This window comes from Serinus canaria, chromosome 13, assembly GCF_022539315.1.
Source record: "Serinus canaria isolate serCan28SL12 chromosome 13, serCan2020, whole genome shotgun sequence".
In the NCBI taxonomy this organism is placed as follows: Eukaryota; Metazoa; Chordata; class Aves; order Passeriformes; family Fringillidae; genus Serinus; species Serinus canaria.
This window is the reverse complement of record NC_066327.1, coordinates 16,186,707-16,208,517: the sequence shown is the minus strand read 5'-3', so window position 1 is coordinate 16,208,517 and position 21,811 is coordinate 16,186,707. Positions and strand designations below refer to the sequence as shown.

Genomic DNA, 21,811 nt, shown 5'->3' with positions numbered 1-21,811 from the left:
GAAGGGAGTGAGCAGCCCCTGGGCAGTGACTCCCAGGAGCAAAGCAAAGCTCAGGAAAGGTTTGTAAAGCTCTTTTTTTTATTATTTTGGAAACCTCTGCCCCTCTGGACCAGTCTTTCCTCACTTTGCAAATGAAGGCTGTCTCACACCCCACCCAGCTCAAACTCTTTGAAGCACTCCAGAGCACTCTGTACAAGCCAAAGGTTTATTTGTTTCATAAACAAGTCTCAAATTATATTCATGGAAAACAGGTAAATGGACAAAAGGAAAACACACAGCACTGAACACTATAGAGCACTGACATGTAGAGGTGCAGCTCCCTCCCTCGTGCGATGCCCTCCCTCCCCAGGCCCCCCAAAATTTTGCTTGAAAAGCCTAATACAGAGGTCCAAAATCTGATTCAGCTTCAACAAGATAATACAGGTCACAGTATTGAATCATAAAGGTAACAACAAGAGAGGAACTGCCTCGGAAAGGGGGAGAGGTAAAAGAGTTCCCCCATCTCTTTCCTTTCTTCCTTTTTTCCTTAAATTTTTAAACAAGGTTAAGGAGGAGAGGAGGGGAAAATCCATGGAAATAAACACTTTTTCACTCCTATATATATATATATATATGTATACACACACACATATATATATATAAAGCAGGATTCTCAGTGAACACAAAATTCTATAAAACTACCATTGATCTGTGTTGGTTTTCTCCCCCCATCTTTTTTTTTTTTTTCTTTTTAAAATTTGCTTTAAAAAGGATAAAAAGTGCACAGACACCCTTATAAGGCACAAACAGATCTTCTGTACAAATCATATATCATTGGACTGTTTAAAAAAAATAGCAATACGAATACTAACAATGAAATCTGTAAGAGGCTACCTTTTCCTGGAAATCTTTTTTTTTTTTTTTTTTTTTGAGGCCTATTTTGGAAAATTCCTGTTGCTCTTGGATAGGCAGGGCCACAGGTCCACTGCTCTCCCATCCCTCTTGGTTCCTTGCTGGCCTCACTGGGTGCTGCCCCTTCTTACAAACTGGTTTTGGCTGCTACAGCAAAAATTCAGCCTCTGCAAAGTGTCCTGAAGAGCTCCTGGGGTGGATTCGGTGTTTCTCCTTGCTGGCTTAAAAATACAAAACAGAGCTACACCAAAACAACCCCACCCAGGCTGCAGCCACCCTGCTGATGCAGGCCCTGAGGTGGCACCGAGCAAGGGGGCTCATGGCACTGGTGTCACTGTGAGCAGTGACCCAAGGGCACCCCTGGGCTGGGACAGCACCCTGGGCATGGCCCAGACTTGATCCAGGCTGGGCATTCCAACAGCTCTCCTTGAATTCCTCCCCAGGGAAAGGCTTCCCACGGCTGGCAGTGCCCAGGCAGGCTGACACACCCTGGCACCGCTGTGCCCACTGCCCACAGCTGGACCTGGATCTGCCAACGTGGGGCTGGGACATCCCAGGGAATGCAGAGCCTCTGCTCCCTGGGCTGGACGACAGCTGGGAGGTCCAGAAAAGCTCCAGATGCAGGGAATGTGCCCTGGCTCCTCCTCGGGGAAAGGTGGGAGTCAAAGGTGCAGTGGCTCTGCTGAGGGTGGTGGCACAGCCAGTGGCACCAAAAAGGTCTCCAAAAAGGGCTCTGCAAAGCTGTTGGGCCCTCGTGCAGGGCCATGGCTGAGGGGTCACAGCAGCCTCTCCTTGATACACTCAATAAAAATGGTCATCAGCACTCCAAGGAAAAAACAAAAGGTTTCTGGGTGCCCTGTGAGCACAGCCCACTGCAGGAGGAGGATGAGCTGCTCCCTGGCAGTGCCCTCCCTGATGGCAGCATGGCACAGGCTGGCACAGGGCTGGCACAGGGCTGGCACAGGGCTGGCACAGGCCAGTAGCCAAACCCAGCTCTCCTGGCACAGCCAAGCCCCGGCATGGGCAGCAGCACCACGCACCCACAGCCTTGGGGGAGAGAGGGAATAGCCAGACATCCCTCAGGCTCCCTCTGTGCCCAGAAGCTCTTAAAATGCACAGGAGTTATTATTCCATTTTTTCCCTTTTTCCAGACTAAAATGTGGTAATTGCACCTTTCTGAAAAGCTGTTCTTGTGCACTTGGTAGCACACGGTCACCGAGCTGCAGGGACACAGCTCCTCTCATCCTCCCATTTCCATCTTTTTTCCCTCTTTATGAGCCTGAAGCAGCTGGAAAGTGGCCAGGCTGGGGCTGAAGGACAGGATAGGGGCTGTGCAAATGGGCAAAGGATGGAGACTGGAGGGCAGCTCCTGCTGGAACAGCAGGGAGGAGGATGCTGAGCTCCTCACACCAGCCCTGGTACTGAACAATCAGGTGCTGCCTGCAGCTGACCTCACACCCAAAACCCATTGACCTTTGAATTCCCACCATCTAATTCAGCCTCAGAGCCTTTTTCTTTCCTCCTCAGTAAAGCCAAGTGAGATAGTCCCTGTTTTTCTCAATAAGGTCTCAGGCAGAGTTGAGACCCAGCGTGCAGGCAGCTGGGAGCTGTGCTGGGAAAGAAAGAACAGGTAAAATCAGCATATACAGTCCCCAGAAATAAAGGTGAGCCTGATGGGACTAGGTCAGAAATTAATTTCTCACCAGAGCCTCCAAAGAATCCCCATGGTGGGGCGGGAGGAAGGCTGAGCCCTGCCACGGCACTGGCTGCAGGGGAAGGTCTAGCACAGGTGACAGTCAGGATTGGTGACACGGCAGCTGTGCCACCTGCCAGGAGGGCAGAGCAAGGTGCAGGGGTATGTGCCTGCAGGTGACAAAGCCCTGCACTGCAGTGTCCCAAGCCAGGATTGCAGTGTGCCCATCCACACACCCCTGTCACCCAGAGGGTGCAGTTTATGGCTTCAGAAGGCAGCAGAGCTGTGCCCGAGCTGCCCCTCACAGCTCCCTGCAGCTCCATCACTGCAGGGGCTCTGTGTGGGCTCATGCCCCTCACTGCCACCCCAGGGCAGCTCCCTGGCTCTCAGCCTCCATGGCCAGAAGTCCCTGTTCTGCCACAGAAAGAAAAATCTGCATTATCTAAGCCCAGACCAGCTCCTCCACGTCCCTGTGAGCCCCATGTTCATGAGGACAGAACCCCAGTAAGTGACAGCCTGGCTGTGCCACTATTTGGCCTGAGCTGCTTCTCCTTACATGACATTTCCAGATCACTTCTGTCCACTTTGAAACCCTCCTGCTGGGCCTTGTCCCAGTTTTGCTCCACCACAACACAAGCCCCTGGCAGCAGCCCAGAGCTGTGGGGTTTTAGGGTCAGGAAGCCCAGTGGCACCTGGCACTGCCCAAGTGGCAACCTCCCCATTCGGACCCGCAGCCCAGCAAGTCTCCCCCGCAGCAGGAGGAGGCAAAAAAGAGCCTTTGCAGGGGAAATTTCTCATTTGCAGCTGGCTCGGGTGGCGGGCCCCACACAATCCTCAGCTTTGCTCCCTGAATTGTGCCCTAGCAGTCAAATAAGGAAACACAGATAACGAGCCACTGGATAACGACTGACCAGCACGATAACCCATAAGCAGGGACGGAAAGGCGTGGTTTGCTAGCGGCGCTCCCCCTTCCTGCAGCCCTGGCGGGCGCTACGGACGGTAGATTTTAATCACATCTTTGATGACCCGTCGGCAAATGGGGCAGCAGGCATTGAGCTGCTTCTTCAGCTTAAGACCACAGGTGTTGCAGAGGCACATGTGTCCGCAGGTGTAGATCACCGTGTCCACCTCGCTGTCAAAGCACACGGTGCACTCCCCGTTCTTGCTGCTCGATGGCTCCGGAGGGGAGAAGACAGGAGAGATGGGGGGGCTCAAAGGGGAGCTGGGGGCAGTCACTGCAAAAGAAAAGGGGGGAATGAGGTTGTTTGGTCAACCGGGATGGGGCAAAGCTGACACTGTGTGGCACGCTTAAGGCAGGTTTTAAGGATGTCCTTGGTCGTTGCCTGGTTCTTTGGCCAGTTGAGTCCCAGTGTATTCCAGCCTGCAGCAGTCACAGCTCTGGGCAGAGCCTGTTAGCCCTTTTCTGCACAGGGGGCAGGCACCACATCCACACATTTGTAGGGATGCTGATTCCACCATCTCCCTGGGATGCTTGTTCAATACCTGACCACCCTTTCTATAAAGAGAGTATTCCTTAGATTTAAATCAAACCACTCCTGGTGCAACTAGATGCTGTTTCCTCCCATCCTGTCCCTGTTCCCTGGCAGCACAGCCCAACTCCCCCCCTCCCCACCCCGGCTGTCCCCTCCTGTCAGAGAGTTGTGCAGAGCCAGAAGGTCCTTCCTGAGCCTCTTTTTCTCCAGGCTGAGCCCCTTCCCTCTCCTGGACACGCTCCAGCCCCTCCATGTCTTTCTCATCTCGAGTGGCCCAGAACTGGACGCAAGGTTCGAGGTGCAGCCTCAGCAGTGCCCAGCACAGGGGACAGTCCCTGCCCTACTCCTGCTGGCCACACTGGGGCTGATACAACCGATGCACAGCCCCTCTCCAGGCTATGAAAACCTTCCCAGCACTGTGTTCCTTCCCATTCCTTCTGTTGGCCTGGCAGGAGAGGTAACCCCCTGTGGCAGAGGGCTGGCTGTCCTTACCCAGCGAGGACTCGGAGGCTGATGAGGACCTGTTGACACTGAAGGCCATGTCTGAGTCGCTGTCGTACTGGGAGCCACCGGGGGATCCTGAGGGAGACACCGTCCCTGGGCTGGACTGCACCGTGCCTGGGAACACAGGAGAGAGCTGAGCCCACACAGGGACACCCCGAGCCTGGCCAAACCCCCTCAGCCTGCTGAGCTGCTCCCACCCCACCTGCACAGCACTTCAGGGCGAGTCCAGCTGCTGAGTTAATGCTGCCCCTTGGTAATGACACAGGGCAAGACTCTGGATGTGAGCCCAGGGTCTGGACCTCGTTATGCCTGTGTATGATGCCTGTTCAGCTTCAGAGAAGCAAGCACCAGGTCATGCAATATTTGCCTTTCCATTTCCCCACAGTCCCACTCTCCCCAGCAGCAGTGGGCTCCAGCTGTGGCTGTCACACTGTTAGCTGGGAAAAGCCATTGCTTTGGATGAAGAAAACCTGATTTACAAAGTCATTAACATCTACTTTTCTGGTGGAATCCTTCACAGAAGGAAAGGAGAAAGGCAAGAACTGGCCACCAGCAATGGATCAGAAGGGCCAGCTGATCCCTGAGCTGTGGCAGTGCTTCAGGAGCAATTACTGTCCAGCCTTAAACCAGAGCTGTGCCCATAAAAATCACCATCCTTACCAAGGCAGAAGTTTAATACCTGTTGGCTGGAATAGGGAGTTTATAAAGAATCCCTTCTAAAACAAATCCACTGAAAAAGAAGCTGCCCCCCACAACCACCTCTGTTTATAAAGACTCCCTTCAAAAACCAACCCACTGAAAGAAAAAGCTGCCCCCCACAGCCATCTCTGCCTCCCTGCCTGCTGCTTGTTTTATCTCTCAAGCCTCATCCTTTCCTGGGGGAATCACAGAGGCTGCACACATCTCTGTGACAGACACCGTGCTTTGTCACTCTTGTTTGCAAACACAAGGAGCTGCATCCTCCCATCAGCGAACACTGTGAGTGCAAACCCAGAGCTCTGCTTCTGGCCCAGGAACCTTCTCCAGCCAGGTGCCCCGCTGGCTGCACTTACCCAGGATTTTGAGCTGGTTGATCACCCCGTGGATGGTAAAAAACACCCAGAGGGACTGCGAGGTGTCCACGCACATGAGCATGCCCCGGCTGGCCCCGTTGACCCCGTGGTGCACCTCTCCGTTGGGCAGGACCATGAAGCTGAGGATGTCCCCACTGTTGAGCACTGGGAAGGCCCTGTAAACCACCCAGTACTCCTTACGGTCCAGGAGGAAGTCCGGATCCGCCGGGAGCTCGTTTGTCCGCAAAGTGCTCGGATCACAAGAGGTGATGCCGAACGAGAGGGCCCCGTAGTAGGGCAGCCCCAGGTGTCCTACTTCCACAAAGAGGCTCTCCCCGATGTGCAAAGGCCGGTCAGAAAACACCAAAGTCCTATTGCTCTCCTGCCAGTTGGTGCAGGCCACCATCCTGTCCTGGGAGAAGGTGATGTCGGGGCCACGGGTGGGGTGGAACCGCAGGTCGGTGTCCAGGAAGGCCGGGACTCCCTGGGCGTGCTGCCTCCGGCTGGGGCAGCAGGGGATGATGTGGTTGTCAGTCCCAAGTCCTGGTACCCGGCTTAGGTTTAGGTTTGCAATTTTGGCCACCACTTGGTTGTTCTCGAGCTCGTTGTTGTTGAAGTTGGCCGAGTCGTGGTTGCTCTGGGGAAGGCAGGTGCTGAGCCGGGCGGTGCTGAGCCGGGCAGTGGTCATGGTCTCTGCAAACATGCTGTCTGTGAGAGAAACCCAGGCACAGAGGCTTCAGTCAAGAGAAAACTGCCTGCTTTTATGCTTACAGTTGTTATTGCAGCCTACAGACTCCATAAGGAAAAATCAGCCACGGGTCAACCACTAATGAACAGCTCCTGGTGCAGAGTCACACGTGGAGCAGGCAGAGTGGCTGCATCTGGCACCAGCCAGGAAAAACAAGTGTTCCAAAGCACCTGTGTGATCTGGGAGCTCCCTGGACTGGGAAATGGGGAAAAGCTGTAAACCAGTGTGATCCTACAGCTTTCTGAGGAGAAGGATCTGATAGCTCTGAGGTTACACTATTTTTAAATAAACCTCAATATTTTGGTGTCCCAAGGTCTTGTGCAAGACAGGTCCCCAAGTGATGAACTCAAGGATGAATGGATATTCTTTCCACACTCCTTGGCATTGCCTTACACCTGTGTCCAGCACAGGTGTGTCCCAGAGAGGTCATTTCAAGCCTCATATCTCAGGGGTGTTCACAGCCCTGCAGAGGTTTTGAATGGAGAGCTTGTCACAAAAGCTACTTCCTGCAGGTGTTAGAAAGCTTTTACAAGCAGAAGGTTGTTTTCCCCTATTCACAGCAAAGGGAAAGTCAGGATGTTGATCCTTAATTAATTTTCCAGGTTTTCACTTGAGCCATGCCAGGCTTGGGGGTGATGTAAAGGTGTGGGAAAGTTTGGGAGCATTCTCCCTGCTGCCTCCAGCCCTGCTGGGGCAGCCTGGACACGTCACTCTGAAAGGTTTAATGCACTGAGCAAAGTCAGAGCATGTGCAATTTAAGTGTCTGGTGAATGACTCCTGGTCTACCCAGAGATGGAGAGGGGTGAAGCAGCCCAGCACCAGCACTGCCTTCTCCCTGGTGGAGAGAATCCCCAGGCTCATGGCAAAAAAGGAAAAAACACCCAGATCCACCCAGCAGCTACAGAGCAGAACCTGCCTCATTCAGAAACCCAGGAAGGAGAGGCCACTGGGGTGGGCTGATGGCTGGAGCAGCTCCTTCTCAGCCAGCGCAGCTTGCATGGCAAGAAATGCCCCCACAGAGCAGTCAGACACTTTCAAGCTTCATGATGGATGTCCCATTCCTGGAAGTGTCCAAGGCCAGGTTGGACAGGGCTTGGAACAGCCTGGGATAGTGGAAGGGGTCCTTGCCCGTGGTAGGGGGCTGGAATGAGATGATCTCTAAGATCCCTTTCAGCCCAAACCTGAATTCTGTGATTCATGATCCTGAAAGATGCATTTTATGCCTCAGAACTTGTATTTCACCATTTTCTCAACTCACAACATTTTGGGAGGACAAGGCAGAGAAAAGCACATCCTCAAGCAAGGAACTCAGGTCCCCTGGTGCCCCAGGAGGCTGAGCATGGCCCTGATTCCTGGGGCAGTGTGGGGGTTTGGTATTTTATTAAAGAAAACCTCCCAGCAGAGTACAGGTGCGCTCAGCCTGAGTCTTTCACTGGGAACTCTTGCATGCTGCAGGCAGGACTGGAGGTGGGGAGCAGAAAGAAGCTGCATTTTATTTTTCAAACTCCAATTTAATGAGGAGAAAGGAAAGCTCTGGTGAAGCAGCTGCCTTGGCCAATACAGCAAACACTCCTTCTCCTCTGTGACGAGCACCAGAGGCTGGAGTGTGTCACAACTGCAATTACAGGACAAGCTGCTGGTGAGGTTTAATTACACATTGGAGGCACAGCAGACAGGGAAAAGCCTTGTTTATGTGTGGCCTTCTTGCCTGTAAAATAATTGGCACTGCTCAGAAGGATGTGTGATGGAGCTGCCTGCCCTCTGGACTCACCATTCCACAGCTCATCCCTGGTGCCTGCTCCATGCCAGGCTGGCAGCACCATCCCCTGGGGCAGGTGCAGCTGCCTTGGGCTGTTAAAACTCCATCAGCTCCGAGGAGCCTCTGGGAAAGGGCAACTCTCTTGGATTTTAAAAGCGTTCCCTGTGGTGCAGCCCAGTTCAAACACTCCATCTAACGCTGAATTAATTAGAAATTTCAATGCTGCAAAAGCCACGAAAGGAAAATCATTCCCTGGCCATCAGCTGGGCTTGCTAATGGGAACAGATTTGTCCCCTCTCGCAGCCCTCCCTAAGGAAGAGGCTGTAAACCAGCCAGACTCCACCTGATTCCAGGGGTCTGAGTGATGTCCCTGAGCCAGGGAAGGGTCACAGTGCCAACACAGCCTCTCAAACTGCCAGCCTGGGTGGGACCACGGCCAAGAGCAGAGAGAGGGGCTGGGGAAGGGCTCCAGGAAACTCTTGGGCAATTACTCAAAGTTCTCCAATGGACTGGCAGTAACTGGTAGCTGGGAAAGAATAAACAAAATCACAACTGGCCCTTTTTGTCTCCTCTGTCCCTGGCACCTTGCTCCATGTTTTTCCATGCCAAAGCAGCACATCCAGCTCAGGGAAAGCTGAGTGGAATTACAGGTAAAGATTTCCATTTATCCCTTCCCATAATGTGCAGCCTTAGGACTTTCCATCACTGCCATCTCTGGAATATATTGCTGCTGCTGGCAGAGGAAAAATGATTAATTGGCGGTACAAAACCAACAGCAAATTAATTTTCTTAAGTGTCCCACAGAAATGCTCACACAGATCATGCATCTTCCCTACAGCACCAGAAAGAGCAAGCAGAAGAGCAGCCCAAAGGCCACAAAGACACACTCACCTAGAATTTGCACTTCGTGGGTAATCCCATAGACGTCTATGAGCGCCCAAAGAGGCCCGGAAACTTTAATACCACAGTGAAACAAGATGGGCTCCTCATCGTTAATACTGTAGAAGACTCTGCCATGCCGGTCCACCCAGAAGGCCAAGATATTGTCCCTGACCGCAAACCTCTCGGGCAGAGCCTTGGCCCAGTAGCCGGGGCGGGTGACGAGGTCGGGGCAGGCGTACTTTGGTATCTCCTCGGAGCTCATCTGCGAGGGGTCGTGGATGGTGAAGCCGAAGCGCAGGGCGCCGCTCCAGCCGTGGTGCACGGCCACCAGCTTGAGGCGCACCTTCTCGTAGAGGTGGATGGGCCGGTTGGTGAAGGTGACGCCGTTGCAGAAGCTGTTCCTGCGCGTGGCCCTGCGCGAGTGCGCGTCCAGCCGCACGTTCTTGCCCTTGGCCTGCGAGTGGAAGCGCGGCGGCTCCGCCACGGCCAGCACCGAGCGCCGCTCATGGCTGCTGTTGGGCAGGCTGTAGTAGGGCCGGTTGGACACCGAGCGCGCCTGGTGGCTCGTGTCTGCAAAAGGACAGAGCACATCTTTGTCAGCCGGGGTTTGGCTCAGCTTGGGTGGGATTTGCACCACTCTGCCAAGAGCTGGAATATCTCACAGGATCTCACGGAATCACAGAATCTCACAGAATTCACAGAATCACATAAAATTCACAGAATCACACAGAATCACAGAATCAGAATCTCACAGAATCTCACACAGAATCACACAGAATTCACAGAATCACTGGGTTGGAAGAGACCTTCGAGATCATCGAGTCCAACCCAGCCCCAGCACCTCACCCAAACCCTGGACCCAGTGCCACATCCAGGCTTTGTTAAACACACCCAGGGATGGGGACTCCACCACCTCCCCAGGTAGAACATTCCAGAGCTTTATCACCCTTTCTGTAAAAAGCTTTTTCCTAATATCCAACTTATATTTCCCTTGGTGCAGCTTCAGACTGTGTCCTCTGGTTGTGCCTGGAGAAAGAGCCCAACCCCAGCTGAGCACAGGCACCTTTCAGGGAGTTGCAGAGAGTGATGAGGTCACCTCTAAATCTCCTTTTCTCCAAACTAAACACCCCCAAGCTCCCTCAGTTGTTCCTCACAGGGCTTGTGTTCCAAGCCCCTCAATATTTCACCTTAACACAGCATGCTTAGCCACAAGCTGCTCTTTGCTGTCCCAGTTTGGCCCTCAGCTTTCTGCAAAAAAGTGTCAAGCAAGGTTAGGCAGCTTCCCTGCAAGGCTGGAGAGGAAGGAACATCCTTTGTTCCCATCAGATGCTTCCTATTTCCCTCAGAAAAGCCCAACATCTGCAGCTCCGAGTTTCCTCCTTGCAGTGCACGTGCTTTTAACTCACGTGGTGGCCACAGACAGGAGCTCTGAGGATTGTGGCTGTTAAAAATCACAGATGCTCAAGGTCAGCATGGATTTTAGATTTTTGTGGGACATGAAGCCACCAGCTCCTCTGTGCCCTGATTTTGTAAAGATTAACAGGAACTTCTGACCAGCACAAATTCTCCAAGACATTCAGCAGCTGGAGCACCTCTGCAACACCAAACTGTTCCTCCTAAACCTTCAACTCAGCCCCTGGCTCAGATACCAGATGCAACTGGCACATTCAGGAACATCTCATCCTTGCCTTTACCCAGAAGCTCCCATCTGAGCTCAAAGCACTTTATAAATGATGATTGTTTTCAGCTTCACAGCACCGCAGATGGCACAGAAATCCTGCCATCCTCGTTCTACAGATGGGAGAAGGAGAATTGATGGGTGAGATCTTGCAGCATTTAAAGTCAATAGCAATTCTGAGATTGACTTCAAAAAAAGCAGATTTGGGACCTAAAGTGAGCTTCACACAGGCATGAAGCAGAAATGAAAGAAAGCTCAACTTTGAATCCTGAACCTTAGGTAGAAGCTCCCTGAGGTGGAGACAATGTCTTGTGCATATCCCTGAGCACATGGGGACTTGCTCCAGGTCCTGGGCTCCCACCACCACCATGGTGTTCCAGGGAATTTGGTCTCCCCACTCCCCACCCACTCCACCTCTCCTCCTGTCTCTGCACCTGGCTTGGTAGATGTTTAAAGCAAAAATGGAACACATCCTGAATGCCCAAAGCCACCCTTTTAAATATAAAACCCCATCACATGCTCACAATTGTTCTGAACACTTTTGCCATTGAAGCTTTAGCAGCCACCTGCCAGGCCCTTCCTTCAAGCTGCTCCCTCCCTGTGTGTAACCCCAGGCTTTGCTTCCTGACAAGGGAAGGATTTTCTGTCATTTCTCTCTGTTGGAAAAAACCCACCAGAAGATCCTGGGAGCTCAGCTGGGCGAGCTGGCAGGAGGGCTGCAGTGGTGGCAGCTTTTTTTTTGGAGCAAAACCAGAGCAGACAGGGCAGCGAGAGGCTGGGACCTGCACTAAGGCACTGAGCAAAGAGAAGAGAGGTTGCAGCAAGATCTGAGCACAGGATTAGCCCTTCAAATCAGGCATCTGGAACAGGAGTCAAAGGCCAACAAAGGCAAAAAGCTCCTGTTTGCAGTAAGATATAAATAACAATCAAAAGGTGTTTGGTCTCTTGGTCTGTCCTGCACGTGACAGTCGCTGTGCAATGGTTAATCCTGTCAAACACCAGTGGAAATTAATACATCCTCGCTCTCAGCCAGTGAGGGGAGGGTGCCAGTTCCATGCTAGGGCTGTGGAAAAGAGCCCTGGAGCAGATGGGGAAGGGAAAATCCTCCCCAGGTGCTCAATCCCCCTGCCCAGCACAGCACCTCTGCTCCCAGCAGCACTGCAGGCCAGGCCCCAGCTCAGCAGGGCTCCCCAGGAAGGGACATTTCTTTCTGTATTTCCAGGAGAAATCTCCTTCCTTGCCTGCTGAAGAGCTAAAATGCAGAAATGGCTGCTCCCAGCACAGCCCACCCGTGCTCATGTGGGTGCTGCTCCGTGTGTGTGCCTGTCAGCACTCCTGACAAACGGAGCTGCTGCCAAGGCACCAGGGTCTGGGGGCTCCAGGCAGGGACCCAGCCAGCACAGGGCAGGGTGAAGCCTCTCCTGGCCTCTCCCCACACAGCACCCCTTTTTCCATGTGCATTCACACATGGAATGTGTGCCCTGCAGGTGGGACCTGGCTCCAGCAGAGCTGGGATGGATCCCAAGGGGCTCCTGCAGGACTGGGTGGGCTCTGTGCCACCTCACACCCTGCCTGGCTGGGCAGAGAAACCCCCATTTTATAACCCACTGAGCTGCTTCTTGTTTGTAAAATGGTTACAAACAACCCCCCTGTTGTGGCAAGGGCCATGGCCTCAATGCCCCACACTGGCCAGGAGGAGGAAGGAGGGCAGACAGACCTTGTTCTCCTCTCTGCTATCCCCAAAATCCCCTTTCCCACTCCCAGTGCAGCACCCGCCTTCTCCCACAGCCCCTGATGGAGAAAAGGCTCCTGCCAGGGATGTGATGCCCCTGGCACTGCTCCCAGGCAGGTTCTTCTCCTGCCCCTCTCAGAAGGCACAGAGGACCAAGGTGGCAGTGCCAGTGCCACCAGCACGAGTGACAGGACAGCGAGGACACTGGCACCCACTTCAAACACAGCTTTGGGTCCACCCTTCCAGAGGGGGACTCGGGGTCGGGGTCTGGCGCTTTTTGTTTCGTTTTGTTTTGTTTTTAGAACAACAGGAAAGCACATTGTGGCTGAACAATAGGAAACGCTGGGACGGAAATGAAGGGATAATTTATTTATAACTCTGTCCCCCATTCTCATGAACACCTGTCTGTGGAATAAAGCCTGCCACAACCCGAGGCACGGAGGCAGAGTTTTCCCACTGAAACACGCCTGGGGCTGAGCTGTGGCATGTGCTTTACTCATTAGGGGCTGCCGGGGACTCCAAGCTCAACAGGATGTTTGTGCCTTTCAATTGTGCCTTTGAATTGCCCTAATTTGCAGCTTGGCTTCCACGGGTTTGGCTCGAGTTTATTCCCTCTGCTATTGCTCCAGAGCCTCTCCTCTCCCGGCTGTGCATTCCCACCCAAAAGTGGGATGACGACAGCCAAGCTCGTGGCACAAGTGCCACCCTACCCAGGGTGCCTGACAGGCAGTGAAGAGCTACGCCAACTCTTTTTTTTTTTTTTCCCTTCAGCTGTGAGATTCCTACAACTCTTGGGAGCAAGTAATTTCTTCTCTTTCTGCCTCACTTCCCTCTCTAAAAGAGAGTAACAACATTCCTCCACCTCATGGGCAGCTAAAAGGATGGAAAAATGTAAGGTTCTCAAATATTTCAACCCCTGAGCCCTGCGAGCTTGGCTGCATCACCACCAGGGACACAAACCCACTGAGGGATGCCTTGAGCTTCCATCCCTCTTTTTATTCCAGTTTTCCGTTTTTCATCCCTACTCTCACCAGTTTCAAACATGACACTCACAGCACGTCCCTCAAACACACCAGCAAATATAAAGGGCAGGAAAATGGAAGGAAAAGCTGAAGTGAAAGGTGAAGAATGGTCAGAGGCTCTTCACTGAAACCTGAAGGATAAACCCTTTTGGCAAGGCAGCATTTCCATCTATATCCTTGTGGTGTCAGATGACACCGAGGCAGATTTGGGTTCTGGGGGCCGTGCTCTCATCTGAAGCTTCACCTGCTTTCCAAAAGGCCAGCACACTCATTCCAGGGGTTATGCTGACCTTTGGAGAGGTATTTTAACAGACATGCACTTTGCATTTCAAAAAGGTACAGCAGGCAGACGCTGGACAAATTCCACATATTTATCATGGTTCCAGTTCTAAAAATAAACATTTTTTTTCATCCATTTGTTTGCAGTGGCACTGTAATCCCACTGACAGCAGCAGACAAAATTCAGCTTCAGAGCCCTGTGTGAGGCTGCTGCTCTCCCTGGGGCGTGGGATGGAGGAGGCTGCTCAGCTGGGGAGTGACCTCGAGCCAGATCCATCCTGTCTTCACTTGCCCTGACAAGCCAGGCAGGAATAATACCCCTAAAACGGGGGAGAAGGGAATAATGCTGAAGAAGAGCAGAGCTACAGCGAGAGCAGCCTGACAGGAGCAGGAGGAGGAGGAGGAGGAGGAGAGCACTGCGTCCTCATGCGTCACCCGTAAATCCATGGTCTGCACCAGAGACATTCCCTGGCTCCCACAGCCTGTTCCTGAGGGCCTTTCCCAAGTGAATCCATGACAAAAGACCCACTGGATCCCAGGGAGCAGTTTGGTACCAAACAGGGCTGTGGACACAGAGAGGGGAAATGACTGGGACCATCCACAGCTGGCAGCAGACACGGCTCATGCTGTGGGAGCACGGTCTGCCCTTGGGCAGAGAAAGGCTGAGAGGTTCAGAGAAAGGCTGAGAGGTTCAGGAGAGAGGCTGAGAGGTTCAGAGAAAGGCTGAGAGGTTCAGAGAAAAGCTGAAAGGTTCAGAGAAAGGCTGAGAGGTTCAGGAGAGAGGCTGAGAAGCTGCAGCATGCAGCCTGAAATCCATCTCTGGAGCCTCGTGCCCGGCGAAAGGGAATCCACCAAACACACCCACGGCTTTTCTTTATGGGCTCTGCTTTATCTGCTGCACTGAACCTCTTCCTATCCCTGCAGGTGCTCAGGTGGCTGCTGCTGCTGCTGCACACTGAACAAAGTGTCTGCAGACAGGGGCAGGTGGCTTTTGCTTTGTGGCAGGAAAACCCCAACAGGTGGGGACAGGAAAGGTGAGTTCACAGCGTGACAGCGAGGGGTGGAAACAATCCCAGTCAATCCCACTGTGCTCCAGTCAAAGCACATCCTCAAAGACCTCATCCCACTGATGCCTTGGGAAGGCTGAGCTAGAGCAGAGGCCGGACAGAGTTCCAGAATAAATCAGGGATTTATTGCAAGGATCTCCTTCATGGATCCACCTTGGGCAGCACCAGAGCCCAGCCAGGGCTGCACCCAAGATGACCCAAAATGGCCCCAAAATGCCCGGCCGGGCACGGGGTCTCTCCCTGGGATCAGCTCTGCTCCATTCCCACCTTGCAGTTCATTGTCCCAGCCCAGCTTTAGCCCAGGCAGTCCCACCCTTGTTTTTCTCTCTCCAGCCCACGGGGTTTGTGCTCCTGGGCTGAGATTGGGATCATTTGTCCTTGGTGCCCAGCTGGAGCAGGAATTGTTTTGTCTGCTCTGTGCACAGAGCTCACCATGCCCTGATGTGAAGCTCAGACCTGCACACTAAAGCAGCACAGAATGGGAAAATATAAAAGCTGAAACGTGAGGCATCAGCTCAGCATCTCCACTGCTGGAGCCACTGGGAGGCTGGAAGAGGCAGGGGAGGCTGTTACTGCAAATACCAAACATCCCCAGCAGCACCAAACAGGATTCTGCTCCAACACAATCTTATCTTCTGAGGACAAGAGATACAAATCTGCTCACATATAAATTTAGTGAGCTGTCTAGACATTTCTTTCATTTTTTTTTTAATACAGAAAATGTGTCAGGGAGCTCTGTGGGAAGCACTGGGGTGGCCTATTCCACTCTCAGTGGTGTGGATTTGGAAAGCTGGGCTACCAAATCCAACAAAAAAAAAAAAAAAAAATCTGCCTCATTTCTGAATGTCCTGCTGGCTCAAACACTGGAAAATTCAATTAATAAACCCCCCTGTGTAAATTCCTGTGGTTTGCACAACCAGTCTGGAGGCCTGTTCTGATGTAATGTCTTCTAACCCGAAAGAAACTTCCAGGGAATTCAGAAAAGGTTCATTTGCAAGAGAGTGACACAGAAATTGAGGTGTTAAGGGGACACTGAAGAGCCTGTGATGAATTACAGGAAATGCGAAATTTCTGAAGAAATGCTTGTGAAGGAGGGGAGGAAAAAAACCAGAGAAAAGTCACTTTTTCATTAAAAGAAGCTGTGTTGTGGCACTGAGGTAACTCTCAAGGCAAATATCTCACGGACATACATCATTTCTCACTGCAGAACAGCTCAGAAAAATCCCTGGCAGAGAACAGGGGCTGACTTTAGCTCACAAAATCAAGTTGTGCCTGTCTCCACAAGAAAACCCTCTAATGCTTCAAATCAAACATTTTATGAGGGATTTTTTTCTAAATGCTAAAATCCATTTTTTTCACAGGCAGGGGCTAATGACATATTTATTCTGGACTTCTAGGTGTACCTCCATGAAAACAGAGAGGTATTTGCCAACAGCATTAGGCAAAATCCTTTTGTTCTGATCCTTTTTCTCAAACCAGCAAAGGCAACTCCAGCAGGACCTTGCAGTAATTTCCAGCTTGTTCCACCTCCCATTTCCCACTGTATTCTCCAGGCTGCTCCACCTCCTGTGTGTCCTCAGGAAAAGAGCTCCTGCACTGCTGCTCCTTTCAACTTAAACCCTTTTCTTGCAGGGAGGAGCTCACACCAAAGCTCAGCCACATCCCATAAAAAAATGGATGCCCTGGAAACAAAGCCAAGACCAAGCCTTAACTCTCCTGGTTATCCCAACATCTCCTCATGGCAGCAGCATTGAAGCCAGAAGATGGGGAGTGCAGCTGAAACTCTGACATGTCTCTCCCAGGAACCACCAGCTGGCTCAGGGCAGAAAATAAACCATGACAGAAGCTCTGCTCTGAGGATGGGAAGTGCTGATGGCAAATCCTCCACAAGCTAGAGAGCCCCAGAGGCTGAGGAAAGCCTGGCAGGAATATTCTCCCATATATATATAAACATATATATATATCTATATATATATATATATTATTCTCTCCATATATATATTATATATATATATACTCTGCTCTCTCTCTCTCTCTTCTCTTCTCTCTCTCTCTCACTCTCCGCCTCTCTCTCTCTCTCTCTCGCTCTCTTCTCCCCCCTCTCTTCTCTTCCCCTCTACGCTTCTCCCTCGTCTTTCTCCTTCTCCTTTCCTCCCTCATCCTCTTCTCCTTATCTTCTCCTCTTCTCTTCTCTTATCGTCTCTTCTCTTCTCCTTTGCCTCCCTTTCTTCACTACCCTTCTCTCTCTCCGGTCTTCCCTCCTCCCATGCCTCCCCGTAACCTCCGCCCTCCTCCCCCTCCCTCCTCCCCTCGCCTCGCCCCTCTCTTCCCTCTCCCCCTCTCCTCTCCTCTCCTCTCCTCCTCCTCTCCTCTCCTCTCATCGCCTCTCTCCTCCTCTCCTCTCCTCCTCCTCTCCTCTCCTCTCCTCTCACTCCCTCTCCTCTCCTCTCCTCTCCTCTCCTCTCCTCTCCTCTCCTTCTCCTCTCCTCTCCTCTCCTCTCCTCTCCTCTCCTTCTCTCTCCTCTCCTCTTCTTTCTGCTTGGCTTTGCCTTTTGGTGGTGAGCCCTCCCCTTTTGCCCGCAAGGAAAGCCAGTGCATGACTTCAATGGAGAGGCATTTCCAGAGCAAAGGGGGGAGCCCTGAGCTAAACCAATACCGATGGATCAGGCTGTAAAAGGAAGGGCTGCTCCCAAAAAAGAACTGCTGGGTCTGCAAGGATGGGAACATCCACCCACACTCACCTCTGCCTCTCTCCTGTTGTGCCTCCTGCTCTGGGCACGCAGCAATTTTGCTGCAGAGTTGGCCCCATCTTTATTACAGGCTTTTAGTCCTCCTGCATATAAATAGCACTCAGTGTACACAGAAGCCAGCGATTAAGCACGGGAAAAAAAAAAAATCTCCTCTTCCCTGTATTATTAGGGAATCTGGGTCAATGAGTCTGCAACTCGCGTAAGAAATTCTTCGAGCTGGTTAATGCGAGACAGAGCGAGCGGGATGGGGGGAAGGCAGGGTTCCTGCTGTAATCCCTGCTTAAATCCTCCAGTGCAAGCGATGAAAGCAGCTGTGTGATGGATGAGGAGCCCTGGAAATGGCACAGCTCCTCCCGGGCTGCTCCAGGGCTCGACACCCAAGTCCTGGCTCGTGTGGCTCCCAGAGCCGCGCTCCCGAGCCAGACAGCGCCCAGACATGGCAGGGATGTGAAAGCCATCCTGCAGAACTCGCTGGAACTCTTGGCTACTGGCTAAAGATAAAAACATCCTGTCAGAAATGATCAGTCAGCCACTCTCCTCGTAGCTCTGAGTGGGGATTTTTGGGCCGTGCTCTCACTAACCAGCTGCATGTGCAACACACACCAGCAAAGCAAACCCCTGCCCCTGACTTGATGTATTATGGCTCTGCAAAACTGTTACCTTCTTTAGAAAGTGGAGGAGAGCAGAGGCCTGCTCAGCTCACTTTATCTTCTCTGAGTCCATCACGGAGTTTTGGGAGGTGACCAAACCTAGCGAGAAGGGAGCAACTGATGGCTCTTAAAGCAACTCCACAAATGGTTTCTGAGGAATGCTAGGTTGGAAATGGTCATTCCTAGGTTGGAAGACTGAATATTTTCCAAATCTAAATGCTTGGTGATTGTCAGTCAGGCATTAAAGCATTTGTTTCTGCGATTTATTGGTTTTGTTGTTTTCTAGAAACAGGCAACGTGCACTAGAAAGCAGAGAGAGCATTAAGATATGTAACCCTTGAGGCTGGAAAGACTGGTCTGGGAGGAATGATCACAGCTGGAGACCCCAGGATGGGAAGAGAGGAGCAGAGATGTGAACAAAACCCTCGTGTTCTCTGGGGTGGTTGGGCTCTGCTTAGATTTACTAAATTCATACAGAAATAGGGTCCAAGGTGAGAGTGCAGACCCAGCCTAAGAGCAACCCAAGGGACCCCAAAAAGCTCCTGTGTCAGGAAGTGCTGCTGGCCCCTCGAGGCCACCACAGGGCTCTCTCTGAGACCCATCCCCTGCTCCTGACTGGTCCCTCTGCACAGCAAAGATCACAGAGAATTCCTCACAGATTAAAAAACCTGCCTTGGTCTCCTTGCCCCCAGCTCCTCCCCATTCATTTCTCACTTCCAAGACAGCTCCTGCCCCACAGAGAGGATAAACAGCTCAGGTTTTCAAACCACCACACTGGTTCAAAAGCTCCATTCTGGTGCTCTCCTTCTCCAGTCAGGACTGGGATTTGTTGAAGAGTTACAAGAGCTTGTGCCTGCCATAATCCCTGACTTTGAAATGGTCCATGCCCTCAGCCTCCTCCTGTGCCAGAGCAGCCCGTAAGGACCATTAATGCCAATAACCTCCCTCTTTCCATTGAGCCTTTTCTCCTGGCCAGCAGCACCAAGCCATCTGCTCCAGGGATTTATAAACAGTGACCATGTCATTCCAATGTTAATGGCTTCTAATGAAAGTGAAGGATGGCATGCATTCCCTCTGAACATCCTCGGAGCTGCAGTTCTGCTCCATGCCATGGTTTCACTGCAGCGCTGATGGAAAGGGCTCTGGGACTCAGCACATCCTTCCCACAGCCCATCCATGTGTTCCTCTGGACAGGAACACAAAAAGGGAAATAATTTCGTTGTCTCCCTGATGCAGGAAACCCACCCATCCCCTACAGACAGGCACTGCACCACGAGGGCAGCTCGTGACACAGGGAAAATTTTAAAAAAAAGAAGATTTGAAGAGCGATAGTGGCAACTGAGCTTCACTTTCCACGCATTGTTCTCCAAAAAAGCCCTGAAAAGCTGTGTTTACCTTATCTTCATCCCTCTGGATTTGGGCTGTACACAATGCACACGCCTTCCCCACCTCCCAAAAGCATGTTTGGAGCAAGGCCAGGCCGTGAGCTGGGCTGGTAGGTTCAGTGGATGACTCAGGTGGGGCGTGTGAGGCTCCACCAGGAGCTGCGATTTCCACGCTCCCTGAAAACACCAAAACCTTCCCCCAGAGCACAGGAATCCTCCAGCTCCGGGGCTGGGGAGGAAGAAAAGCTGCAGATGAGGAGCACCTGGGCTAGTGAAGGTGTCCCTTTCATGGCAGGGCGGTGGGATGAGGTGATTTTCATTCTCTTCCAACCCAAACCATTCTGGGATTCTGTGAAGGGTGAGATCAGCACTTGGAGCGATGCTGCAGGTGCAGGAAGGAGAGCCTGGCCATTCACTCCACCTTCAGCTTTTCCCTAAAAAACCCTCAAGATAAAAGGAACAAACCTGCTCTTTTCCCTTGCTTCCTCACTTTTACAGAAGTTTCTTTTGTCTTTATCTCTCTTCACAGTGGTTCTAAGAGTCCCCTTTTTTTTCTCCTCCTAATAACAACTTCTCTACACTCCAAAGAATTCAGTTGAAAAGAAAAAACCAGTGGAGCTATTCCAGACCAAACAGGGATGGATAACCAGAGAGCCATCAGATTTAACAGTGCCACCCAGAGAGGGCTTTAGATCTGCCCTAGGAGCCAAAATTCCCAGGAAAAGGGGGGAAGGTGTTCTTCCAGTAAATCTCTCTTCCAGCATTTGTTAACTGCATCCACAGCTCCTTTTCTATTTACACACAATTTAAACAGTGATCTGGCAGCAGGAGGGGAGAATACTTGGGGAGGAATGCATGGCTGAGGAAGCTAAATAAAGCAGTGGCCAGCTCCTCAATCATCCTATATTTTATATATACAAAGGCTGCGATCCCACTAAGCTTTTCCAAAACAATATGTAAAGAATCCAAAACAGGGCAAAACAACAGCAATAACTGGTTATCATTAAATCAGGGGCACAGCACAGCTCTGCCCCTCTGCCAGGCTGGTTTCCCTGGAGGAATGGCTGAGGGAGAGTGGGACTGGTGGGACTGGGAGCTCTCCTGGGGCTGTACTGGTGGGCTGGTGCCTCAAACCAGCACTGTCCCAGCAGGGAGATTTCAAGGAAATTTAATCTGGTCAAACTCTCTTTCTGATGACCTCACTCAACTCGTGCACAGTCCAACCTGTACAATAACATCACATATTTTGTTGGCTGTTTTAGTAAATATTCAGGCAAACAAGCTGGGGCTTTTTTCTAAATACTTCAGAAAGAAATAATAAAAAAAAAAAAAACACTTAAAGGGAAAAAGAAAAAAAGCAAGGAAAAAAAAAAGAGTAGCATTCTGGTCCAGAAAGACAGGAAAACATCCCACTAAAAAAAGATACATCCCTCTTTTCCGTAGCTGAGGTTTTTAAAAATGCAGATTTCTCTGCTAAGCTGTGAAGGCAATCTGAGAGGCAGGTGGTTGTGCAACACTTGGCTCAGCTCTGAGATCCTTTTCCATGATATTTGCAGGAAATAATAAGAGGAAACAAGACCCACTTCAAGACATTAAACTGTCCAAACAAAAAAAATAAATAAATACAGTCATACCATTACTGGACACACCATGACCCCTTCCTTCATCTCAAATGTCCTCAGTTATTTCAACACAAGGAGGATTTGAGCAAGAGAGGTTTATTTTTAAGCCTCTGTGTCAACCTTAATTCCAGTGGGGTTTGAACCCAGCACACCTAAATCAACATCAGCATTTTTCTCCCTTTATTCTTTCTGTCTTTGTGGTATCACAGCCAAAATATGATGGAGGCAGGTGAACCAAAAACAATCAGGAGTTGAGACACAACTCCTTGCGTTGTTGAAAAGCCAGAGAATGACAAAAACAATTTTTTGTTTTGTTCCCTGCCCCAGAGGGAAGAATCCTTGGGGTGAAGGTGTGAATTTTAGAGCAAACAGCACTGCAATGGCCAGGTCCAGGCAGTACCAAGCCCTAATTTACACCCTGTTTTCTCATTTTTTAATGTGGAGCTTGGGCTGTTGTTCAGCAGAACTCCTTTGGTCAATACCTTCCAAACAGCTCACTGCAGAGCTGCCAGCTGTTATTGTTACAGCTGGTTTGGGGTTTTTTGATCATTTCCACCTCTAAACCCCAGTGCACAGTCCAACAGCACTCCTCGGGAACTGTGGA

The 21,811-nt window shown here is 51.3% G+C and overlaps 1 protein-coding gene across 1 annotated transcript in view; it reads right to left on the bottom strand.

Annotated features, from left to right (window-relative positions):
• Nucleotides 1–184: 184 nt before the first annotated feature.
• NEURL1B (neuralized E3 ubiquitin protein ligase 1B) overlaps nt 185–21,811 on the bottom strand; it is a 34,662-nt gene continuing 13,035 nt past the window's right edge. Inside the window, exons 2-5 of the mRNA XM_050979585.1 lie at nt 9,032–9,592; nt 5,634–6,341; nt 4,570–4,695; nt 185–3,819 (exon numbers count right to left, since the gene is read on the bottom strand). Coding sequence (XP_050835542.1) covers nt 3,575–3,819; nt 4,570–4,695; nt 5,634–6,341; nt 9,032–9,592 — 1,640 coding nt within the window. The 3' untranslated portion in view covers nt 185–3,574. The remainder of the gene's footprint in view (nt 3,820–4,569; nt 4,696–5,633; nt 6,342–9,031; nt 9,593–21,811) is intronic.